The 21,050-nt window shown below is 37.9% G+C and overlaps 1 protein-coding gene across 2 annotated transcripts in view; it reads right to left on the bottom strand.

Annotated features, from left to right (window-relative positions):
* rapgef5a (Rap guanine nucleotide exchange factor (GEF) 5a) overlaps positions 1–21,050 on the bottom strand; it is a 56,963-nt gene that overhangs the window by 24,479 nt on the left and 11,434 nt on the right. For both annotated transcript variants that reach the window (XM_080296113.1, XM_026155512.2), the window contains exons 2-8: positions 13,054–13,104; positions 10,481–10,587; positions 9,804–9,925; positions 7,168–7,345; positions 1,836–1,917; positions 1,651–1,699; positions 1,447–1,520 (exon numbers count right to left, since the gene is read on the bottom strand). In XM_080296113.1, coding sequence (XP_080152239.1) covers positions 1,447–1,520; positions 1,651–1,699; positions 1,836–1,917; positions 7,168–7,345; positions 9,804–9,925; positions 10,481–10,587; positions 13,054–13,104 — 663 coding nt within the window. The remainder of the gene's footprint in view (positions 1–1,446; positions 1,521–1,650; positions 1,700–1,835; positions 1,918–7,167; positions 7,346–9,803; positions 9,926–10,480; positions 10,588–13,053; positions 13,105–21,050) is intronic.

Here is a 21,050-nt window from a genome sequence, read left to right as displayed (position 1 = left end):
CAACATCCAGTGAACTGAACAGGTTATAATAGAATTGCTGCAGTCAGAAGCAAAATATAAATATGTTTAAACATATATGTTTTACTCTCTAAAGAATACTTTATCTGCTTTAGACCTCCACATTTTTTTCAAATTGATCATCATTTACACTGAAAATAATAGAGACATCTAACACATCACAAGGCATCACAACAAGCTGAAGTGTGATGAGCCAAAAACCAAAGAGTGGAAGTAAAATGTAAAGTGATCCGTTGGCTCTGTGTATGAAATGGTTTATGTACATCTAGGAGGGATGGCTCAATGCACAGTGCCTTTTTCCTATGATGAACTATTTCTGTCTTGACTGCAGTAGTCTCCTCCAGGAGGTCTCAATATGCATGGGGCTTGAGTGGTCACTAAATGATTATCTGACTACCAATATTACAAGCCTAATATGCTATGGCCTTTGCAGTCACCCCAGATCATCCCACCTAGGAGAGGCTTAGGACCAAGGTGTCAGGCTAATGTATTTTTAGCATTTGAGAGACACAAATTTCATTATTAGAGGGTGAACAGCTTACGATGCACTTTCACACGTTGTGACCACACAAACTAGTTGTATCAAACTGTACTGTCCACAAACTACACTTGCATGCTCCAGGCAGACTTGACAACAACTACTTCTTTGTGATCCATGTGCATGTCTTCAAGCACATATAATCCTAGCCTTAGACAGTGCTCTAAACCACCATCATCAAAATACCAACTAGGGAATAACCTTCAGAAGAATGGTGTTTCACCGATGCTAAAAAGCACTGAAGCTATTCTAGTGTTGCATGATGACCCAGCACCTCACTACGACGCTATATGGATTTTCCTTTAATCTGTCACCCATCCGTACACATTACTATATGTGTGCAATTGTGTTTAAAAGCTGTTCTTCCTCCTGTTTTCTTGCTCTTTCCTCATTTCTCCGGTGTATCCACCGAATTAATAATTCATAGAGAGAAAGTTCTGGCTCTACATAGTTGGGACCAAACAGATCTCCCTCTGCACTTTGCTCTGACCCTGTTTTCTACATTCAACCCCATGTGTACCCCCTACATAAATTCAACCTGCAACCTTTAAGAGACAAAGATAGATTAAGCAAAACAATTATCATTTTTATCTCTTCATTTGGAGGGGATCTACAAAGTCTGTCTGTGGATCAGACTTTGTATTGCTGCATCAAGGAGCTACTAGAATGTGTTTATTGTGCCCTATTTAGACACTGAAATAGCTTCTTAACAGTAATGCAACAAGAACACAAACTGATTCGGCTGTAGGCCTACTTCAGGCAAGTGCAAACTGTCGAAGCAGCAGATTTCTTTTGTAAATGAAATTAACTTTGAAAAATTAATTGAAGGACAAGACTATGGTTAAAAGAAAAAAAGGGGGGTTAGAGACGGTTTTTACTGCGTGTGTTACCGGACTGCTCTCCTCGCTGGGCGTTCGAGGCTCCTGGTGGCTCGTCTCTGCTGTCTCAGAGTCCTGCTCTGACACTGTAACCAATCAAACAGCAGCACATTAACACGTTTCTTCTTACAACATGACATTGTCCTTTTCATTCTGTCTTCTCACTGTGGAAACATTGAAAACACACACACATACGCATCAACTAAATGTACTTACAAGCTTTACGTGTCTTTCGCGCAAGAGCAGCCGCCAACTCACTTTGCACCTATAAGAAAGAAGACTGAAGATGTTAGACCACAAAAACATACACAAACACATCTGGTGAACTATAACACACTCCAGTTTTCATCTAATGTTTATCTCATTAGATGATGATGCTGTATTGACCCTGCCACACTGACCGTAGAAGTGAGTCTCTCAAGAGCTTTCATCTGAAGAATCTCACTGCAGATGTCCCTGTTACCTTCAGAGTCTTCCTCTGACCTTGGAGAGAGAGAAACACCTTTACTGGTAACTAACTGGTTCGTAAAATTTAAATAAAAAACCCCACAATGACAAAAGTTTCTTTTTAAAGTCCTCACTACACTGCCCCCTGGTTTAATAAGAAAGAACTACAGCCAGATCCAAATTGGTTCTATTCGTCTGAATAGCAGCGATGTTGGTACATCACCACTTTCCTATTTAATAAATTAAATAAGCTGACTTTTTTTGTGGTGGAACCTTATTATAATTTTACAGTGACTTCATTAAGGTGGCACAACAAGTTCTCAAACAACAACCGATGAGAAATCTCATTGTAAAATATCGTGAAAGTGCACAAGACTTTTTCGTGACTTTGTTTTACCTGTATTCAAAGTTGCCAATTACAATTAAATAGAAGTTTTGACATAATTGTTCTATAAAGCTGATTATGAATGCTAAACATTTTTAATGAAAATTAAATGAAAACATGACTGCTAAGGTGAATTCACGGGGAAAATCGTATTCCCTAAAGTTGTACCGACCCATCTGAGTTATCATCCTGTGTTTATAGTTCCTCAGGGCCTGCATGGTTTTGTATTAGGAACTTCTCATCGGCCCTTTCTCTTTTTCATGTGGTTTATGCAAAACAGCTCGGAGACACACCCTTCTGTGGAAGTTAAAGTGGCCTAGTTTGTGTGTGTGTAGGTACTGGCAGTGAGTACATCAGCTCACAATTTATATAGATGTGCAGCTCTTGTTGAGTTTTTTCTAAAAGTGCTCTGTGAATATATTTAGGTTTAACTTCATTTGTGTGTGTGTGTGTGTGTGTGTGTGTGTGTGTGTGTGTGTGTGCGTGTGTTTTGGGTAAACAGGCGGTTGTTTGGGGGTAAACTCTGCAGTATAACTCAGTAATAATACAAGATTGCACTGAGTTTGCCTTCAGTGGCGACACACTGCACCCGAGGGCCTCTCATCTAATATGTTCTCTTACAAAACCACTGTTTGAATTGGTCTCCCACATACTGCCTCACCCCCACATGACACACACATATATTCTCCCTGCCTCCAGCACACAAACACACACTCACGCACGTACACACACATGCCCCAATTTGCATACAATTTGGATTTTATCAACAGGTGCCGTAGGCACTTGTAATAGTTGTAGAGGAAAGAAGATGAAGCCCTGTGTGACTTTGTGTGTGTGCATTTGTGCTTGTGTGTGTGTCTACACTGTAATCTGATAAGAGAACGGTGGATGCAGAAGCAGGAGAGATGGTGATAACGCATAGCCTTCAGCCTGACACTTCAGCTTTGGCATAGACAGAGAGAGACAGAGGCAGGCAAGACATCAGATGCCTGGAAGGAGAGAAAACCTTTCCTTATAGCTTAATTGGTCAGAATTACTGGTTTCTGTTAACAAACTCAGTGGAACAATAGGAGCAAATTATTCATTTTTGTTTGTTTCATACTTTACATTTTTATTACCCATAAAATCTAGAAGCCCATTACAAAACAAAGTCTATTCTGAGCCATGATAAATGCTAAATTTATTCCAAACAGTGTCCTTAATTTTGTTTGCTGTTGTTCATTTGGTAATTTGGTGACTCACCATGAGCCTGAATGCACCAGAGCTGAAAAAGAGGTGCAGTAGGAGGTGTGTCACCGGTCATTAAACAACACAAAGCAGAAATTGATACGAGATTATGATGATGGGTCACCTCCTTGTTCAAATTGTATCAGAGTGCACGGCACAAAGAGCAATCTTTGACACAGAGATCTTCGGTCAGAATAATACAACTACATAACGTAGACACTGCGCACACGCATGTAGCCATGATCTGAATTTTTCTAGTCTAACAACAAAATAAAGGCTTTTCAACGGACTGCGACAGACTGAGTGTGAATCATAAGGAGGACGTGTTCTCTGGAATAACCTCCTCTCTAGCTAAAACCCTTCGCTATTCTGCTAGACTGGCTTTTTTGGCTTTACTCGCCTCCCTTTTAAAATAGAGAGGGCTATAGATCGTCTAGTGTAGTACCAGAGGACTATGCAAAGCAAGCAAGTACGTTTTCCCCTCTCAGGCGAACGGTGGCATATTTTAGCTCCTGGCAAGTCTGCCTCTCCTGCACAGTGCAGAGAACAGCGTTTTTCCACAGACAGGGAAACCAGCAAAATAATTGTTATTGACAACCACCTCATACATCACACAGTAAAGTGTGTATATGGACTATGGGTTACAGTATATGAAATACACAGTGTCATGCAGGATAAGAAAGGGATCCAGTGTCTAATAAATTGTTATTTTTGAAACATTTCCTCCTTTTGTCACTTTTAGTGTTGCTTGTGATCTCAACTTATTAACTTTTTAAGCAGTTGACACAATATTGTGTAAATTGTTAAACTACTGTAGTGTAGATTGAGTTGTACTGCACTCCATAATATTCAAAATGTAATGTTTAGTTTAAATCCTTAAATGTAAATGTAGCAGAGCTTATTATACTGAGTTATGTCACACTGGGAAGATGCTCATATGCATGTCGCTGTGTCATGGGATTTGGCAGCTGTATGCAGTTGATATTCAGTGCATGAGATATATTGATGTTCACATCTAGAGTACCCAAGACATTTCTATATAAGCAAGATTTACTCTTTATGTAATGGGAGGTAAAGCGTTTGGAAAAAGAATGATGCCAATCTCAATTTTTTTTAATTGCTGTTGTCAAAAAAAGCTCATTAAATGAAAACGTCACTGACTTAATCAAAGAAAGATTCTTGTATGACAATATTGGATTCGCTCATGTCGCAAGTTTAAACTTGCAATCTGCCTGAAACCATGACATTCCTGTCAATTTATAACAGCGAAAACTAACAATGAACTGACAAATCTCAGTGATGAAAATGTGCCTGAGAGCGTGTCATGTTGCTGAGACGCAGAGGTCCTTGGAGACAGAGTGACAGTGCTGGCGTTAACTGAATGATATTGAATGAAAGTAGTAAACCTCTTCTACACATGATGCACCAGAGCAAGCCCATTTAATTAGAGACGTGTCCTTCTTTTGCTTTACTGAAGCAGCAATCACTCAATGGTCAGCTCAGGCTGTGCAGCCAGTATCGTTTTAATTGTTCTCTTGTTAGATTAAACGGTAAAACACATGACGCAACGGTTCATGGGAGGCAGTCACACCAGACTGCAATTAAAATTTTGCTGCAGCATCTTTTTTTAAATATGCATTATGTAATGTTAGGTGATGTTTTATTACAGTTACAAAGAGAATCAATATCAACTGAGTCATATATTTAACAATTCATCAGCTCACTTTGAAGCAACTAGTAGAGTAACGTCAGCTATTTTCGGCTACAAATATTCTCTAAGAGGGCCAGAGGATGTAAGAAAGAGAGAAAGACAGAGAGAAATAGCCTGCAGAGAAATGACGCGACAGGCAAAGACAGACACAAAGCAACAGAGTCAAAGTAGCAGTGCGAGAATCCTGAATGGAAAATCTCATTTTTATCTGGTCTATAAAAACTAAATTGCTTCATTTTATTCAGATGCAGTTTCCAAAAGAAAATCTACAATCTATTTGAGCCAATATGGCACTACATCCATATTGATTCTTAGGACAGACATATTTACAGTCTTTTAAATATAAATGAGTGATTCAGCATGTTAAATATGCAATAAATTTCTTTTTCTTTCTCAAATCAAATTTATAAACTCTTCCAGCACCTGGTAGGAGTCTGAGTGCACATGTCGTGCATTATTATGTATAGAAAATAACCATACCTACAATGCAATACATGATAGTCACATTCAAATATGACATTCAATTCCCCCCGACTGTCTTTTTGTCTCTCTAATGTCTCTAAATGCACCTTTTGATGTTGTTACTCAGAATTTCCTAGGCACGTTCCCTTGTTCCTTCGCACAAACACACACTGGTCCCTGCTTTTGTCTGACTGACACATCGAGTTCGGTAGCAGCCTCGACAGGAACCCCACACACGGAGCAACAAAGCAGGGAACTCTGGATGACACCGCTCTGCATGTTTGTTTCTGTATGCGTAAGCATGCATCAGAGCTCATCTCGCATATTTGAGCGATCGCATCATGCATCAGCTTGTGTGCAAAGGCGAAGGCTGATTTTTTTCTAGGGCTGCGGAGGTGTGTGCGCCAGCAACTGGATGCGTCTCTCACATAAGCAGATTGGGGATTTGAAACAGTGAATAGAGATTAAGTTCCTTGTTGGGATTTGAGGAAAATCTTGGACAGCGTGTGTATTTGAGTTGCAAGGTCAGATATGTACTTGCAAGGATTGCAACATTTCCGCCAAGTCAAACACAGTCACATGTCTCTTTGCACAGTACATCAAATAGACAAATGGCCTCAATCTCTAATATAAACCGGAAACCTGTCGCTTCAGCTTCGATATTTTATTAGTGCAACAAGCTTCCACTTCAGGTCAGTGGAGCTGTGGTATCTGTCACTAAGATTCTAGCAACAGATCCTTTAAGTCCTGTAAGTTGTGAGGTGGGGGTCCCCATGGATCGGACACGTGCCATATGGTTACCGAGCAGAACATTGCCCGAAGCTTCACACTGCCTCCGTGTGCATCCTGTTGCCAGGACGCACACGTACCCGGCCATCCACATGATTCATCAAACCAGGCCACTTTCTTTCGTTGCCTGGTTCTGATGTTCACACGCCCATTGTTGGCATTTTCAAACTGAGGACAGGATCAGGACAGGCATCCACCTTTCCATCAGAACTAACACTAAATCTGTTTGCAATTTGACCTACAGTAATGCGTCTGTTGAATTGGACCACACAACTCAGTCTTCGCTCCCCACATGCATCTGTGACCCTTGGCCAGCCATGGCCATATCGCTGGTTTACCGCTGTTCGTTCCTTGGACCACTGCAGAATCGTCATGACAATTTTGGACCTCATCAAACTCACTCAATTCCTTACGCTTTCCCATTTTTTCTGCTTTTCTAGGAGATCAACATTGAGGACAAAATGTTCCCTTGTTTCCCAATATAGTCCACCCACTAACATGTATCATAATGAATGTTATTCCTGAGCAGTGTATTTATTCATGAATTTTTGTATCTTTTATTCAAAATTTTATCTGCAAGAAAATATTTGAGGCCAATACTTAAAATACTATTTATGAATTATAAGTGATTCAGATTTACAACATAATCTTTCCAATACATAGTGTGCATTTCTATAAATCCATACATGATCAGATTTTACTGGACACTTACGGACTATTGGCTCCACCTCCTGAGCGGAATTGGACATATGGAGCTAGTTGTAGGAGGAGCTTAACAGCCTCTGGCCACTCCCCCTCATTGTAACGAAATTCACAGGAGGGAGAGTCACACTCCTCAAAGCTGAACTGGTAGTAAGAGTTGGAGTCTGAAAACACCACCCGCTGGTCCACTGGAGAGACAACAAATAGAAACACATACACTGTGATGAAAGAGAAGCAATGGCACCTTTTAAAGCACATATGCTGGCAGCATGCTTAAAGGGGGCTTCTTTTGTATCAGAACCATGTTGTCTCATTAAGCGTGTAATATATAATTAATAGTTCAAGTGTATAAATATGATCAAAGATTGTTATGCCTAAATCACAATCAAAGCTAACAATCAGTCAGGTACGCGCTCAAGCGTTTCTCAACAGAAGTTGCCATGTGGCACGTTGCTGTTCTGTTTATTGATTATTATTTAGTGCAATCTTTGTGGAGATAAACATTATACACTCAGTGGCCACTTTATCAGATACACATTTTAAACTACTGAATTTAAAACAGCCTCAAATTGAGGAAGAAAGTTGATTTAAGTGACTTTCAACGAGACACGGTTGTTGGTGCCAGAAAGGCTGAAATGAGTATTTCAGAAACTATCGATCTACTGGGATTCTCCCACACAACCATCTTTGGAGTTTACACAAAATGGCCATGAAAGAGAAAATATTTAGTGAGTGGCAGTTCTCTGGGTGAAAATATGAGGTCAGTGGAAAAAGACAAGAGTGCTTTAAGCTGATAGGGAGACAACACTCAAAAAAACACTCAATAACGCAAAGTATGCAAAAAGAATCTCTAAACACAACATATCGAAACTTGAGTTGCACATGGGCCACAGCAGCAGAAAACCACACCGAGTGCCAAGAAAAGAAACTGAGGCCTGAGTCACACAAACTCGCCAAAACTGGACAATAGAAGATGTGGGTCTGACGAGTCTCAATTTGTGCTACAACATTGAAAAGAAAAACATGACTCCATCCAGGCTTGTGTCAACAGATCAAGCTGCTGGTGGAGGTTTTGGAGCATTTGAAGCTTGGGTTCCTTAGTTCCAACTGAGCATCGTTGAACACCAGAGTCTACTCACGTTTTGTTTCTGATCATGTCCACCAGATCTCAGTCCAATAGAGCACCTTTGGGATGTGGTGGAACGGGAAATTTGGATTGTGTATGTGCAACCGACAAATGTGCAGCAACTGTGATGCTGTCATGTCAACTTGGACCAAAATCTCTAGGGAATGTTTCCGGCACTTTGATGAATATGTACCATGAGGAATTAAGGCAGTTCTGTAGGCAAATAGGTGTCCTGGTAATAGTAAGTGATCCCTAATAATGTGGCCAGCAAGTGTATATATTATAATATCTACAGCGGTAAAGCCTTCTAGAAGAAAGCATCAAACAAACAAAAAAGGCTGTCACACTCTTAAAACAACCACCAGGAAGCAAATTATTTAAGCCACGCTGATTTGATTTTTATGTTTAACAGCTATTTAAACAACAACTGTGCCCACTGTAAATGTATTCTGTGTGGGTGAAATCCACACGGAGTGAAGTCTAGACAAGTACTGATGTGAGTCAACGCCTTCATGTGAGTTGTTACCTCCGCCAAAGAGGAGGAGGTGTGATTGGCCTGGTTTGTCTGTTCGTTTGTTTGTTAGCATGATTGCTCATAAAGTTTTGTATAGATTTGCATGAAAATGTAACCAGAGATGTGGCTCGAGGCAGTTTAGTCAATCCACATCTGAATCAAAGAATTCCTGGCAGGATTATTTACGACTGCGAGTTAAAACAAAACTGAACATCATATCACCACAGATCCATAAAACATTTGAAGAAATTTGGAGACATTATTTTGATTTTCAAGTCAATATCACAAACTCATTCAATTCCAGATATCTTGGATTCAGGGACTCAAGGCACACATGGTGCAGGTGGAATTTTAGCAGAGGTGCACAGTGTGGGAATTTTTCCTCATATCGAATTAGTACTGACAAAAACGAATGAGCACTTCTAAGTTGTAGTTAACGAGCAGAGACACAGCAGACAGAGTCGAAGTCCTTTTATGAGTAACTGTGGATTAGCCAGACTGATGAACTGCACCTGAACACAACTGTTCATCCTCTGAAGAAACATTTACTGCCTTTAAAAGATGAATTTACAAAGATGAAGAATGCAAACAAATGTTTATATTACCCCGTTACTAGTCCACTTACACCCAGGCACAGCGGGGTATGAATGGAGCAGTCTGATATTAGATTAACAGACTCGTAGATGTGTCAGTGCTTAGCAGGGTGTTGTTAACAGGGAGATGTTTTGGGGAGAATAATTATTGAGATTATTCGGGTTATTGGGGGCTTCAGTGTAATTTAATTGTTGGAAGTTTTATCTCAGAGAGCTAATTCTGATAGTTCATTTGACAAGATCTTAATTTAAAATCAGGTTGAATCAGAAAATGAAGCTTTTTATATTACTTTGTTTTGTTTGGAACTGGTATCTCTAAAGATGTGTAGATTGTTGTTGAAGGTGACTGTGAATGTTAAAATGCAGTACACTCCGCAGGCATGGTCGGTGTTTGTGCGTGTATGTGTTTTTACCAGACAGCAGGACTCCCAGCTCCAGCAGCACCTGCCAGACACGCACAGCGGTAGTCCGACAGCGCACATACACACATTGCTCACACAGCCACTGCACCAGCTCCACTCCCACATAGCTACGCCTGTTAAAATACACAAATGAAGATTTTCAGCACACAAATATGGCTACACAGTGTTAGCATGCATAATACATACACACACACACACTCATATGCTATTCTTCCCTTGGCACACAGTTTGTCATTCTTATTTAGTCAATACCCATTGATTATTCATTAGTTCTCTGTAAGCCTTTTCCTCCAAAACACTGAACTATTCCCATCTGCGTTCCCTCAAATAAACTCCTCGTCCATGTGTGCTTCTAAATGCGTTTGTCTGACTGTACGTGCAATGATTGTTAAGAGTATCTATTTATTATTTCCCCAAGATGTTTGGACTGATTTTACATACATTTCAGTGTAACGTTACATGCCCCATTGTAGTACATGTATTCCCAGACTACCTTGTGCTTCACTGCAAAACATCTACATCCTGCTTAGTTCGTCACAGAGCAAAAACAAGTTGAGCGACCAATAAGGATGGAGCACAAGAGTGACTGTGAGTCAGTGTATATGCTTCACTGGACTCATCGATTCAGGTCTGCACAAAGACACGCAAATAGACAGAGACAAGTGTACCGTATGATTCTGGCCAGGTGTATCTTGTCCTTCGCTGGGTACGGTCCATGTGACAAGAAAGCATTCCTCACAGCCCGACCAGCACATGGAAAACTCTGGGAACAAGACTGATATAGAAACAATAACATAAAAATAGTGTTATAATGTTAAAACCTGCAAACTTAAAAACTAAAAAAGGACTAAATGCCAAAACTCTCAGTATTGGTTTAAACATGAATTTTTAAGTATAACAAGCTAATGTGGCTACATGCAGCTGTCATTGACTGGCTCACAAGGACAGCTCGATTTCTTTCCCCCTCAGGAACTGAACATTGACCGTCTACACGCTCAGCAATAATCCTGCTATTGATGCTACCGTAAATAAGACCGTATTTCAATTAAGCTGGTTACATGGGCTGTTTGTTCTGTTCTATTCATATTCCCTGTTACATTCAGCAGAGTGAGGCTCACTTAGAAGCTGATGAGGCTCCACTCACATTATGTTACAACATTAGAGACTCTCTTTATGTCCCTATCCCATCTTTTTTATGTAGTGCAGCTTTGTGGCTGCTGTGTACACAGGTTTTTCATAATAGATAAGTCACTAGGCAGTACACATGGTACCTGAAGAGTCCTATATATATAATGCATATAATGGCATTATAAAAAGATGAGAAGAAGCATGAACACCGTGAGAGGATTTCTTCACTTTGACTCAAAGAGAATTTTTATAAGTTTTGATGGTTAAAAAATCAGGATCACTTTGACTCTTTTTGGCTAGAACTCACAAATTTTGTAAAAGTAACCAATTTTCACAAAGACAATCCACTAGGACAGAACAATGACATTTTAACGTTTCATAACCAAGGTTTAATGCTGTGCCTGGACAGACCTGGGTGTAAACAGCAACTTTAATAATTGTCATCATATTATCATGCAAAGGTAAGAGCAGAAAACCAGAACATCAGTGTTAGACAAGTTCATCAGGCTCACAAAGGCTCCATCAAAGTTACAGGTTATTCTTGTGCGTGAAGTGTAGCACACTGTTATATCCAAGACAACTGAATTTAGTTAACCACTAAATGAAGGTTCAGGAGTATTATGAGTCCATGGTCAATGGTAACCACGCCAAATAAAGAATGGAAATATGTAAATGCATCAGCATGCCGTAGCATTGACCATATTACCATATTACAGGCAACAACCGTGCCTTACTAATGTGCGACCCAACCAATAGGACAACACTCTCCATAACAACGTGGAAAAACAACATTTCAACAAGTTATTACATCATTTGGTGTTTCAGTAAGTTATTTATTATCATTTTATGCAAAACTTGTTAACATCAAGACCTGCCATCAATAGTTTGAACTGAATATTGTTCAGTACATCAGGAGCAAGAATTTGATGAAATGGAAAGTAGTGTGCATGAAAGTAATACTGTGAAACTGAGGACCCATTAGGTGACCACTGTGTGAAAGTTTGCTTACATTCTAAATAATACTACAGGAGTAGTTCATTTGTCCTTTGACCAGACGAGGTAAAAAGTATTGGAAAAGGAACATTTAAAGTGGTTTGAAGTCTGAGTTAATTTCCTAATTAACTGAAACTTTGGTTATGTTTAATATGAACATTTACTACCGTGATAGTAGATTTTTGAAAAAAACAAACAAACAAACAAACAAAAAGCAAAAACACAACAGGACCCCTTTAACTTTAAGGTACTAGCTTGTGGTTGTTCATCAAACTATAAAGGAAGAATTTTAAATTTCTAAACTCGAAGCAGAATTTCTGATCATTATTGGGGGCGGGCAAAGTAATGTCATCAAAGCCTGCGAAACGAATAGCCTCAGTTCATCCATACTCACAAGGCCCAAAGTTGTAAGGTGGAGATCAGTCTTAACTGTCTGACTAATAATCATCATCTAAACTAACCCGCCAGGTTTATTGATTAGTCTAGCTTTCAGTTACCAGATTCAGTTAGTTTTCACCTCCTGTTTGTTAGACAAACTTCATAGCAAGATTTAAAATGGCCTAGCAAAGACTGCAGCTTCTTCTTTCAAAGATCTCCTTGCATAGGTGTTCATGGAAAGGTTTTCAGAGTTGTAATGCTTTAGGCACTACATCAGATGTTGTGTATGGAGACTTCATTAAGTATATAATGACATACAGCCAATAAAAAATACAAAGTACTGAGGGGCAAAACAACCTGGCAGGTACAAACATTTTTTGGCACAAGTAACAGATTTGCTTTTGAATACACCAAAGCTCCTCCTCAGATGTTGATTTCTTTGCTTTACTTTTTCTTTCTTTGGCTCTTTTTTCCCCGGTGTTGAAAGGAAAACTTCTCCTGTGTGATATTTAATCTTTGAGGTCTTCAGAGTGCTGTACACACACATATTTGAATTTCAAATTAACGCTGTGTGTGTATGTGTGTGTGCACGCGTCTGTGTAGTTGGTGAAATTAGCCTGGAAAAACCCTCAGGTAATATCCCCACTGATGTAATTTGTGTTGGGATTAAACAAACACACTTTTGCTTGACAGCAAAACTAAAAGTATGACATCACTTTCATGTGTGCGAGTGTTCCCTTACCTTATGTACAGCAGGTCCAGTGCTTGGTCCGGGGATAGTGTCAGGTGATTGCTGTTGAAACACAAAACACAAGCCATCAGAGCCAAAACACACAAAATGACACACACAGAGTAAATACACTAAACAAACATGAGTGAGGTGAGTGAGGCCAGTTTTACCATTCCCAAACGACTAGGTTTTGTTTAAGCTTACTTTCCAGTCGATTGGGTGCTTTCATGCTAACACCTGTTACTGCAATAAACCTAATAAACCTCAAGAACATGGCTATTAATTTATCTAATAAAAATATCACAATCTGCTTATTTAAACAGAAGCGTTTTCTCTCTGACATTAAACCCGGAAAACTACAGCAGTTCAAATCCTGAGCAATATAATTCCAACTGCCAGCTCACTTATCACATCGTAACAATGACACTACAATAAATCCTTTCTTCTTACCACCATCATGACACCATTTTACAGCATTTGCCTTAGGTGTATCCACTGCACCTCTACTTCCCTAATCAGAAAATAAGCTGTTAATCTTTATGGATTATTATGGCGCCAGGGAAGGAAGATAACAGTGTTGAGACCGTGTTGACACACTAGCCCTAAAATAGATTAAAATTGATAGTAATTGTTAGATCAAGTAGACCGCAAACGAACTTCATAGAGACCACAGTTTCTGTTCCACTCTAGTGTGTACAGTATGATGTCATTTCCTAACTCCTTGTCTTGCTTCCTAAGAGCCCCATTTGAGTGGGTCTTAACAGTTAATGACTCCTTATGGTTTAAAAATACAACAACTGGTAATTTTTTATGTTTCTTTTCAAAGAATAAAGACCCCTTTGTATATGAGGTACAGAGGTTAATTTAATAAATTTATTAAACCACCTGTAATAAGCTACAAAAAAAACCCAAGCTAAAATGTTTTATACCCATACTGGACATCTTTGAGAAGTCAGGAATTAATCAAGCATAACATTCAACCAGTAGAATAATAATTTAAAAAAACTGTAATTTACCACCTTAATCCAAAAAAATGCTTTACTATATGCTTTACATTTTACTGTATAACAGTAAACTCCCATTTGTAGTACAACCTGACTAAACCAACTATGAAAACATTTGCTCTAATGCAGTCTTTACTGCAGATATGTAGCCAGTACTTAATATTAGTTTTGCAAAAGCACCTCGCTACAATGATTGTAAAAAAACGTGTTACTTTATCCATAACCTGTTACTATTCACCTCCCCCAGTCTTTGACAAAGCTTGTTCAACACTTGAGAGAACAAAAAACCTTTGTTAACAGTGACCAGCAGAAAATAAATAAAGTCAAAATGAAAAATCTCTACAAATATTTCTCATTCAAGCACAGATACTAAGGACAGGATGACCATTTACATAAACATTAACTCCACTTTATAATGCCACACCTAAATCATCACTGGTGTAGCCCGGGGTTTTTCGAAGTTAACTCTTCAGTTATAGAAAAATCACCTCTCTCTAAACAAGGTGTGGTAAGAGACTTTAGCTTAAACAAGCTTCTACCTGCCAGGTGAAGTGGCTGTCTTATTCGTTTTTATCTCAAATAACTCAGCTCAGACAGAAGAAACTAGAAAAATTTGCATTTCCTGCGAAAATGCAGTGTGGATGCTTTAAAGCTGAAGCTGTATGCAAAAAGTAGCTGAAAAAGCTGAAAAGTTGCAGAAATTGTAAAAACTTTGCAGAAGCAAAAGAAGTTTGCTAAAATGGAATAACTTAGCAGAACTGCAATATCTTAGAGGAAACATAATACTTGGCAGAGATACAATAGCATAGCAGAATTTAGCAGAAATATTGTAACTTACCAGAAACATGATAACTTCTCAAAAATACAAGAATTTAGGAGAAATAGTATAAGATAACAGAAAGAATATATTTAGCCAAAAATACTTAAACATTACAGAAACACTATGATTTAGAAAAATAGTACAACAGAGCAGAAATATTGTGATTTACCAGAGACACTGTGATGAACTATGAATATTGTAATTTTAAATTAAGACTATGTTTTAGCACAAATATTATAATTTGGCAGAAATACTATAATTTAGCAGAAATACTATATTAAGCACAAATCCTATAAAAAGCAGAAATGGTATGATTAAGCATAAATACTACATTTAGTAGAAATACTTTGTTTTAGCACAAATCCCATAAAAAGCAGAAATACTGTACTATGATTTAGTAGAAAAACTATAATTAATCAGAAATACTAAATTTAGCAGAAATACTATATTAAGCACAAATCCTATGAAAAGCAGAAATAATATGATTAAGCATAAATACTACATTTAGCAGAAATACTATATTAAGCACAAATCTTATAAAAAGCAGAAATACTATATTAAGCACAAATCCTATAAAAGCAGAAATAGTATATTAAGCACAAATCTTATAAAATAGCAGAAATAGTATGATTTAGCACAATAGTAATAAGTTAAACAGAAAAATTGGAAAAGCAAAATGGACAGCTGAAAAAATGCTGAACATGCTGAGGGTCCCTCAAATATACTTGTTAAATGACAAAAATCTGAAAAAAAATTTATGACAGCCACACAATTACAAATATGTACACATGAGGAAACACACATGCACAGAGAGACACACACACAAGATCCAATTCAGTCAACCAGTCTAACTATATTCAATTTAAATCCTACAATGACATGCTGCCAAATAAGGGCAGGGTCCTCTCTCTCCCACTAAACACACACACACACACACACACACACACACACACACACACACACAGAGGGAGAGAGCTGCCGAATTTAAATCCACCAATCAGAGTGGCTGTTTACGTTTTCCCGCCAAAACAGGTGCATCTTTTTACACACGCAGCACAGAGAGGCACAGGATTATTGCAGCCTATTTCTCATAGTGAGGACTCCCCACAAACAAATGACCATAATTTCCTAACCGTAGGGGCTAGAACGGTCATTCTTAAACCGTTTTGTTCAGAAGAGATGGGGGAATCTTCCAGTGTTAACAATTTATCATTAAAATGTGAATTTTTAGAGATATACGACATGGATGACTTGTTGACTTAGAAGCCACGAATTCCCCAATATGCAAATTTGAATGCCTGAGGCCACATATATGATTGGCTGCCTGGGAAGCCGTGCAGGCCCTGATTTGTGGATTTGAATTCCTCAGCCCTCAGATATGATTGGCTTGCTTAGAAGCCATGAAGGCCCCAATATGCAAATTTCAATGCCTCAGGACACATATATGATTGGCTGGGAAACCGTGCAGGCCCTGATTTGAAAATTTGAATGTCTAAGTCCTCACAGAGGATTGGCTGCCTGGGGACCTGGCAGAAATATATAGAAATATATAGAAATACTATGATTAAGCATAAATACTACATTTAGTAGAAATACTATGTTTTAGCACAAATACTATAAAAAGCAGAAATACTATAATTTAGCAGAAATACTATATTAAGCACAAATCCTATAAAAAGCAGAAATAGGATGATTAAGCATAAACACTACATTTAGTAGAAATATTATGTTTGAGCAAAAATCCTATAAAAAGCAGAAATACTATATTTAGGCACAAATCCCATAAAAAGCAGAAATAGTATGATTAAGCATAAATACTACATTTAGTAGAAATACTATGTTTTAGCACAAATAGTATAAAAAGCAGAAATACTGTAATTTAGCAGAAATACTATATTAGGCACAAATCTTATAAAATAGCAGAAACAGTATGATTTAGCACAATAGTAATCAGTTAAACAGAAAAATTGGAAAAGCAAAATGGACAGCTGAAAAAATGCTGAACATGCTGAGGGTCCCTCAAATATACTTGTTAAATGAAAAAATCAGCAAAAAAATGCACAGGGAGAGAGAAGTAAGTTTCTAGGTCAGCCTGGGAGCTGCTGAATTTGAATCCACCAATCAGAGAGCCTGTGTACTTTTTCCCGCCAAAACATGTGCCTCTTTTTACACACGCAGCACAGAGAGGCACAGGATTATTGCAGCCTATTTCTCATAGTGAGGACTCCCCTCAAACAAATGACCATAATTTCCAAACCGTAGGGGCTAGAGCGGTCATTCTTACACCGTTTTGTTCAGAAGAGATGGGGGAATCTTCCAGTGTTTACAATTTATCATTAAAATATGAATTATTAAAGATATTTGACTTGTAATGCACCATAACTGAGTAGAGCGAAGCAAAAACTGCCTTGACTTGCCCTCAAACAACGCTTTCTAACTCGAAATCTATTTGGAGTATCGATATCATTCTTTCACCGTAAGAGACAGCAGGCTTTGGTGAACAATCATGGAAATTTTCAGGTCTCTGTGGAAATCCAACAAAAAGTTATGACGAGAGAAAAAAGTGGTTCATTTCCACAGTTTGAAATCTGAAGAAATCTGAGCGAAGGACGAATTTCCTACCCTCAAACAAGTCCAACTCATTTCAGAACGGTAATAGGTGAGAAAGAAATTCTTGAATTGTGAGCGTCAGGGGTGTCTGAAGATATTCGGGGACAAGCCTCATGTCTTAACTTTGCTTTGTTAAGGAGATATGACGATTCGAATATGCCTCTCATTACAGAAATCCAGCGGTGATTTTGAACAAGCTCTCCATTCACTTTATATGGAGAGTTTTCTGACCTTGTGTTAGTCTGAGGAGATTTGCAAAAATTCTATAAATCCCACAACAATGATGGTGACATTTTCTGAAAGCCAGCAAAAATACCTACGTTTTGATGTATAATTTGTGGAAGTTGAGTGAAAATTGAGCAAGTAGCAAGAAGTTGTTCGGACATGAAGTGAAAATTGCAAAACCTTCAGTGACACACTGGAAGCCAAGAGCATAGCAACCATAACAACGCATGTATTTTGTGAAAAATCACAATTTTGCAACTGAAAACTTTAAGAGGCATAAAAGTAAAACGGTAAAAGATTTGAAAAAGCTGAATCATACATGAATAGCCCAATAATTTGTGAACATTTTAAAGTTTGAATGGTTTTTCTAGGCGAAAGTATGAGGAAGTAGTTAAGTTTCAAAAACAAGCAAAATTTAGCAGAATTGCAGAAGTTTGCAGAAGTTTCCCATTCATTTCAATGGGACAAATTAAAGGAAAAAAGCTTAATATTTTAAAAAGTATAATAGCAGAAAATACCAAAAGTCATAGCACACATTAGCAGAAATAGCAGAATAGTTTAAAATTTGAACGGTGAAAATAGCACAAAAATTGTGGAAGTAGTTAGCGGACGAAAAACGAGCAACTTGAAGAATAATAATAAAGAACTAGAAAAATTTGCATTTCCTGCGAAAATGCAGTGTGGATGCTTAAAGCTGAAGCTGTATGCAAAAAGTAGCTGAAAAAGCTGAAAAGTTGCAGAAATTGTAAAAACTTTGCAGAAGCAAAAGAAGTTTGCTAAAATGGAATAACTTAGCAGAACTGCAATATCTTAGAGGAAACATAATACTTGGCAGAAATACAATAGCATAGCAGAATTTAGCAGAAATATTGTAACTTACCAGAAACATGATAACTTCTCAAAAATACAAGAATTTAGGAGAAATAGTATAAGATAACAGAAAGAATATATTTAGCCAAAAATACTTAAACATTACAGAAACACTATGATTTAGAAAAATAGTACAACAGAGCAGAAATATTGTGATTTACCAGAGACACTGTGATGAACTATGAATATTGTAATTTTAAATTAAGACTATGTTTTAGCACAAATATTATAATTTGGCAGAAATACTATAATTTAGCAGAAATACTATATTAAGCACAAATCCTATAAAAAGCAGAAATGGTATGATTAAGCATAAATACTACATTTAGTAGAAATACTTTGTTTTAGCACAAATCCCATAAAAAGCAGAAATACTGTACTATGATTTAGTAGAAAGACTATAATTAATCAGAAATACTAAATTTAGCAGAAATACTATATTAAGCACAAATCTTATAAAAAGCAGAAATACTATATTAAGCACAAATCCTATAAAAGCAGAAATAGTATATTAAGCACAAATCTTATAAAATAGCAGAAATAGTGTGATTTAGCACAATAGTAATAAGTTAAACAGAAAAATTGGAAAAGCAAAATGGACAGCTGAAAAAATGCTGAACATGCTGAGGTTCCCTCAAATATACTTGTTAAATGACAAAAATCAGCAAAAAAATTTATGACAGCCACACAATTACAAATATGTACACATGAGGAAACACACATGCACAGAGAGACACACACACAAGATCCAATTCAGTCAACCAGTCTAAATATATTGAATTTGAATCTTACAATGGGATCATCCCATTAAAAGGCTTTCTCTCTCTCTCTCTCTCTCTGTCACACACACACACAAACACACACACACACACACACACACACACACACACACACACACACACAGGGAGAGAGAAGTAAGTTTCTAGGTCAGCCTGGGAGCTGGTGAATTTGAATCCACCAATCAGAGAGGCTGTGCACTTTTCCCCACCAAAACAGGTGCATCTGTTTACACACGCAGCAGCACAGAGAGACACAGGATTTTTGCAGTCTATTTCTCATAGTGACGACTCCCCTCAAACAAATGACCGTAATTTCCTAACCGTAGGGGCTAGAACGGTCATTCTTACACCGTTTTGTTCAGAAGAGATGGGGGAATCTTCAAGTGTTGACAATTTAATATTAAAATATGAATTTTTAGAGATATATGACATGGATGACTTGTTGACTTAGAAGCCACGAATTCCCCAATATGCAAATTTGAATGCCTGAGACCACATATGTGATTGGCTGGCTGGGAAGCCGTGCAGGCCCTGATTTGTGGATTTGAATTCCTCAGCCCTCAGATATGATTGGCTGGCTTAGAAGCCACGAAGGCCCCAATATGCAAATTTGAATGCCTCAGGACACTTATTTGATTGGCTGGGAAACTGTGCAGGCCCTGATTTGAAAATTTGAATGTCTCAGTCCTCACAGAGGATTGGCTGCCTGGGGACCTGGCAGAAGTATATAGAAATACTATTATTAAGCATAAATACTACATTTAGTAGAAATACTATGTTTTAGCACAAATACTATAAAAAGAAGAAAAACTATAATTTAGCAGAAATACTATATTAAGCACAAATCCTATAAAAAGCAGAAATACTATAATTTAGAACAAATAGTATAAAAAGCAGAAATACTATAATTTAGCAGAAATACTATGTTAGGCACAAATCCTATAAAAAGAAGAAATACTATAATTTAGCAGAAATACTATGTTAGGCACAAATCCTATAAAAAGCAGAAATACTATAATTTAGCAGAAATACTATATTAGGCATAAATCCTATGAAAAGCAGAAATACTATGATTTAGCAGAATAGTAATAACTTATTGAAACACAAATGCACAGAGGGACACACAAACACAGGCTCTAATCCAGTCAACCAGTCTAACTATGTTCAATTTAAATCCTACAATGACATGCTGCCAAATAAGGGCAGGGTCCTCTCTCTCCCACTAAACACACACACACACACACACACACACACACACACACACACACACACACACACACACACACACACACACACACACACACAGGGAGAGAGGACTAAGTTTCTAGGTCAGCCTGGGAGCTGCTGAATTTGAATCCACCAATCAGAGAGGCTGTTTACGTTTTCCCGCCAAAACAGGTGCATCTTTTTACACACGCAGCACAGAGACATAGACCTGCTTCTTTCAGTTTATTTCACATAGTGAGGATTCCCCTCAAACAAATGACCATAATTTCCTAACCATAGGGGCTAGAGCGGTCATTCTTACACCGTTTTGTTCAGAAGAGATGGGGGAATCTTCAAGTGTTGACAATTTATCATTAAAATATGAATTTTTAGAGATATATGACATGGATGACTTGTTGACTTAGAAGCCACGAATTCCCCAATATGCAAATTTGAATACCTGGAGCCCACATACATGATTGGCTGGCTGGGAAG

Source organism: Astatotilapia calliptera, chromosome 22, assembly GCF_964374335.1.
Source record: "Astatotilapia calliptera chromosome 22, fAstCal68.1, whole genome shotgun sequence".
Taxonomy (NCBI): domain Eukaryota; kingdom Metazoa; phylum Chordata; class Actinopteri; order Cichliformes; family Cichlidae; genus Astatotilapia; species Astatotilapia calliptera.
Note: the sequence above shows the minus strand (reverse complement) of the source record. Positions and strands in the feature narration are given on the sequence as shown.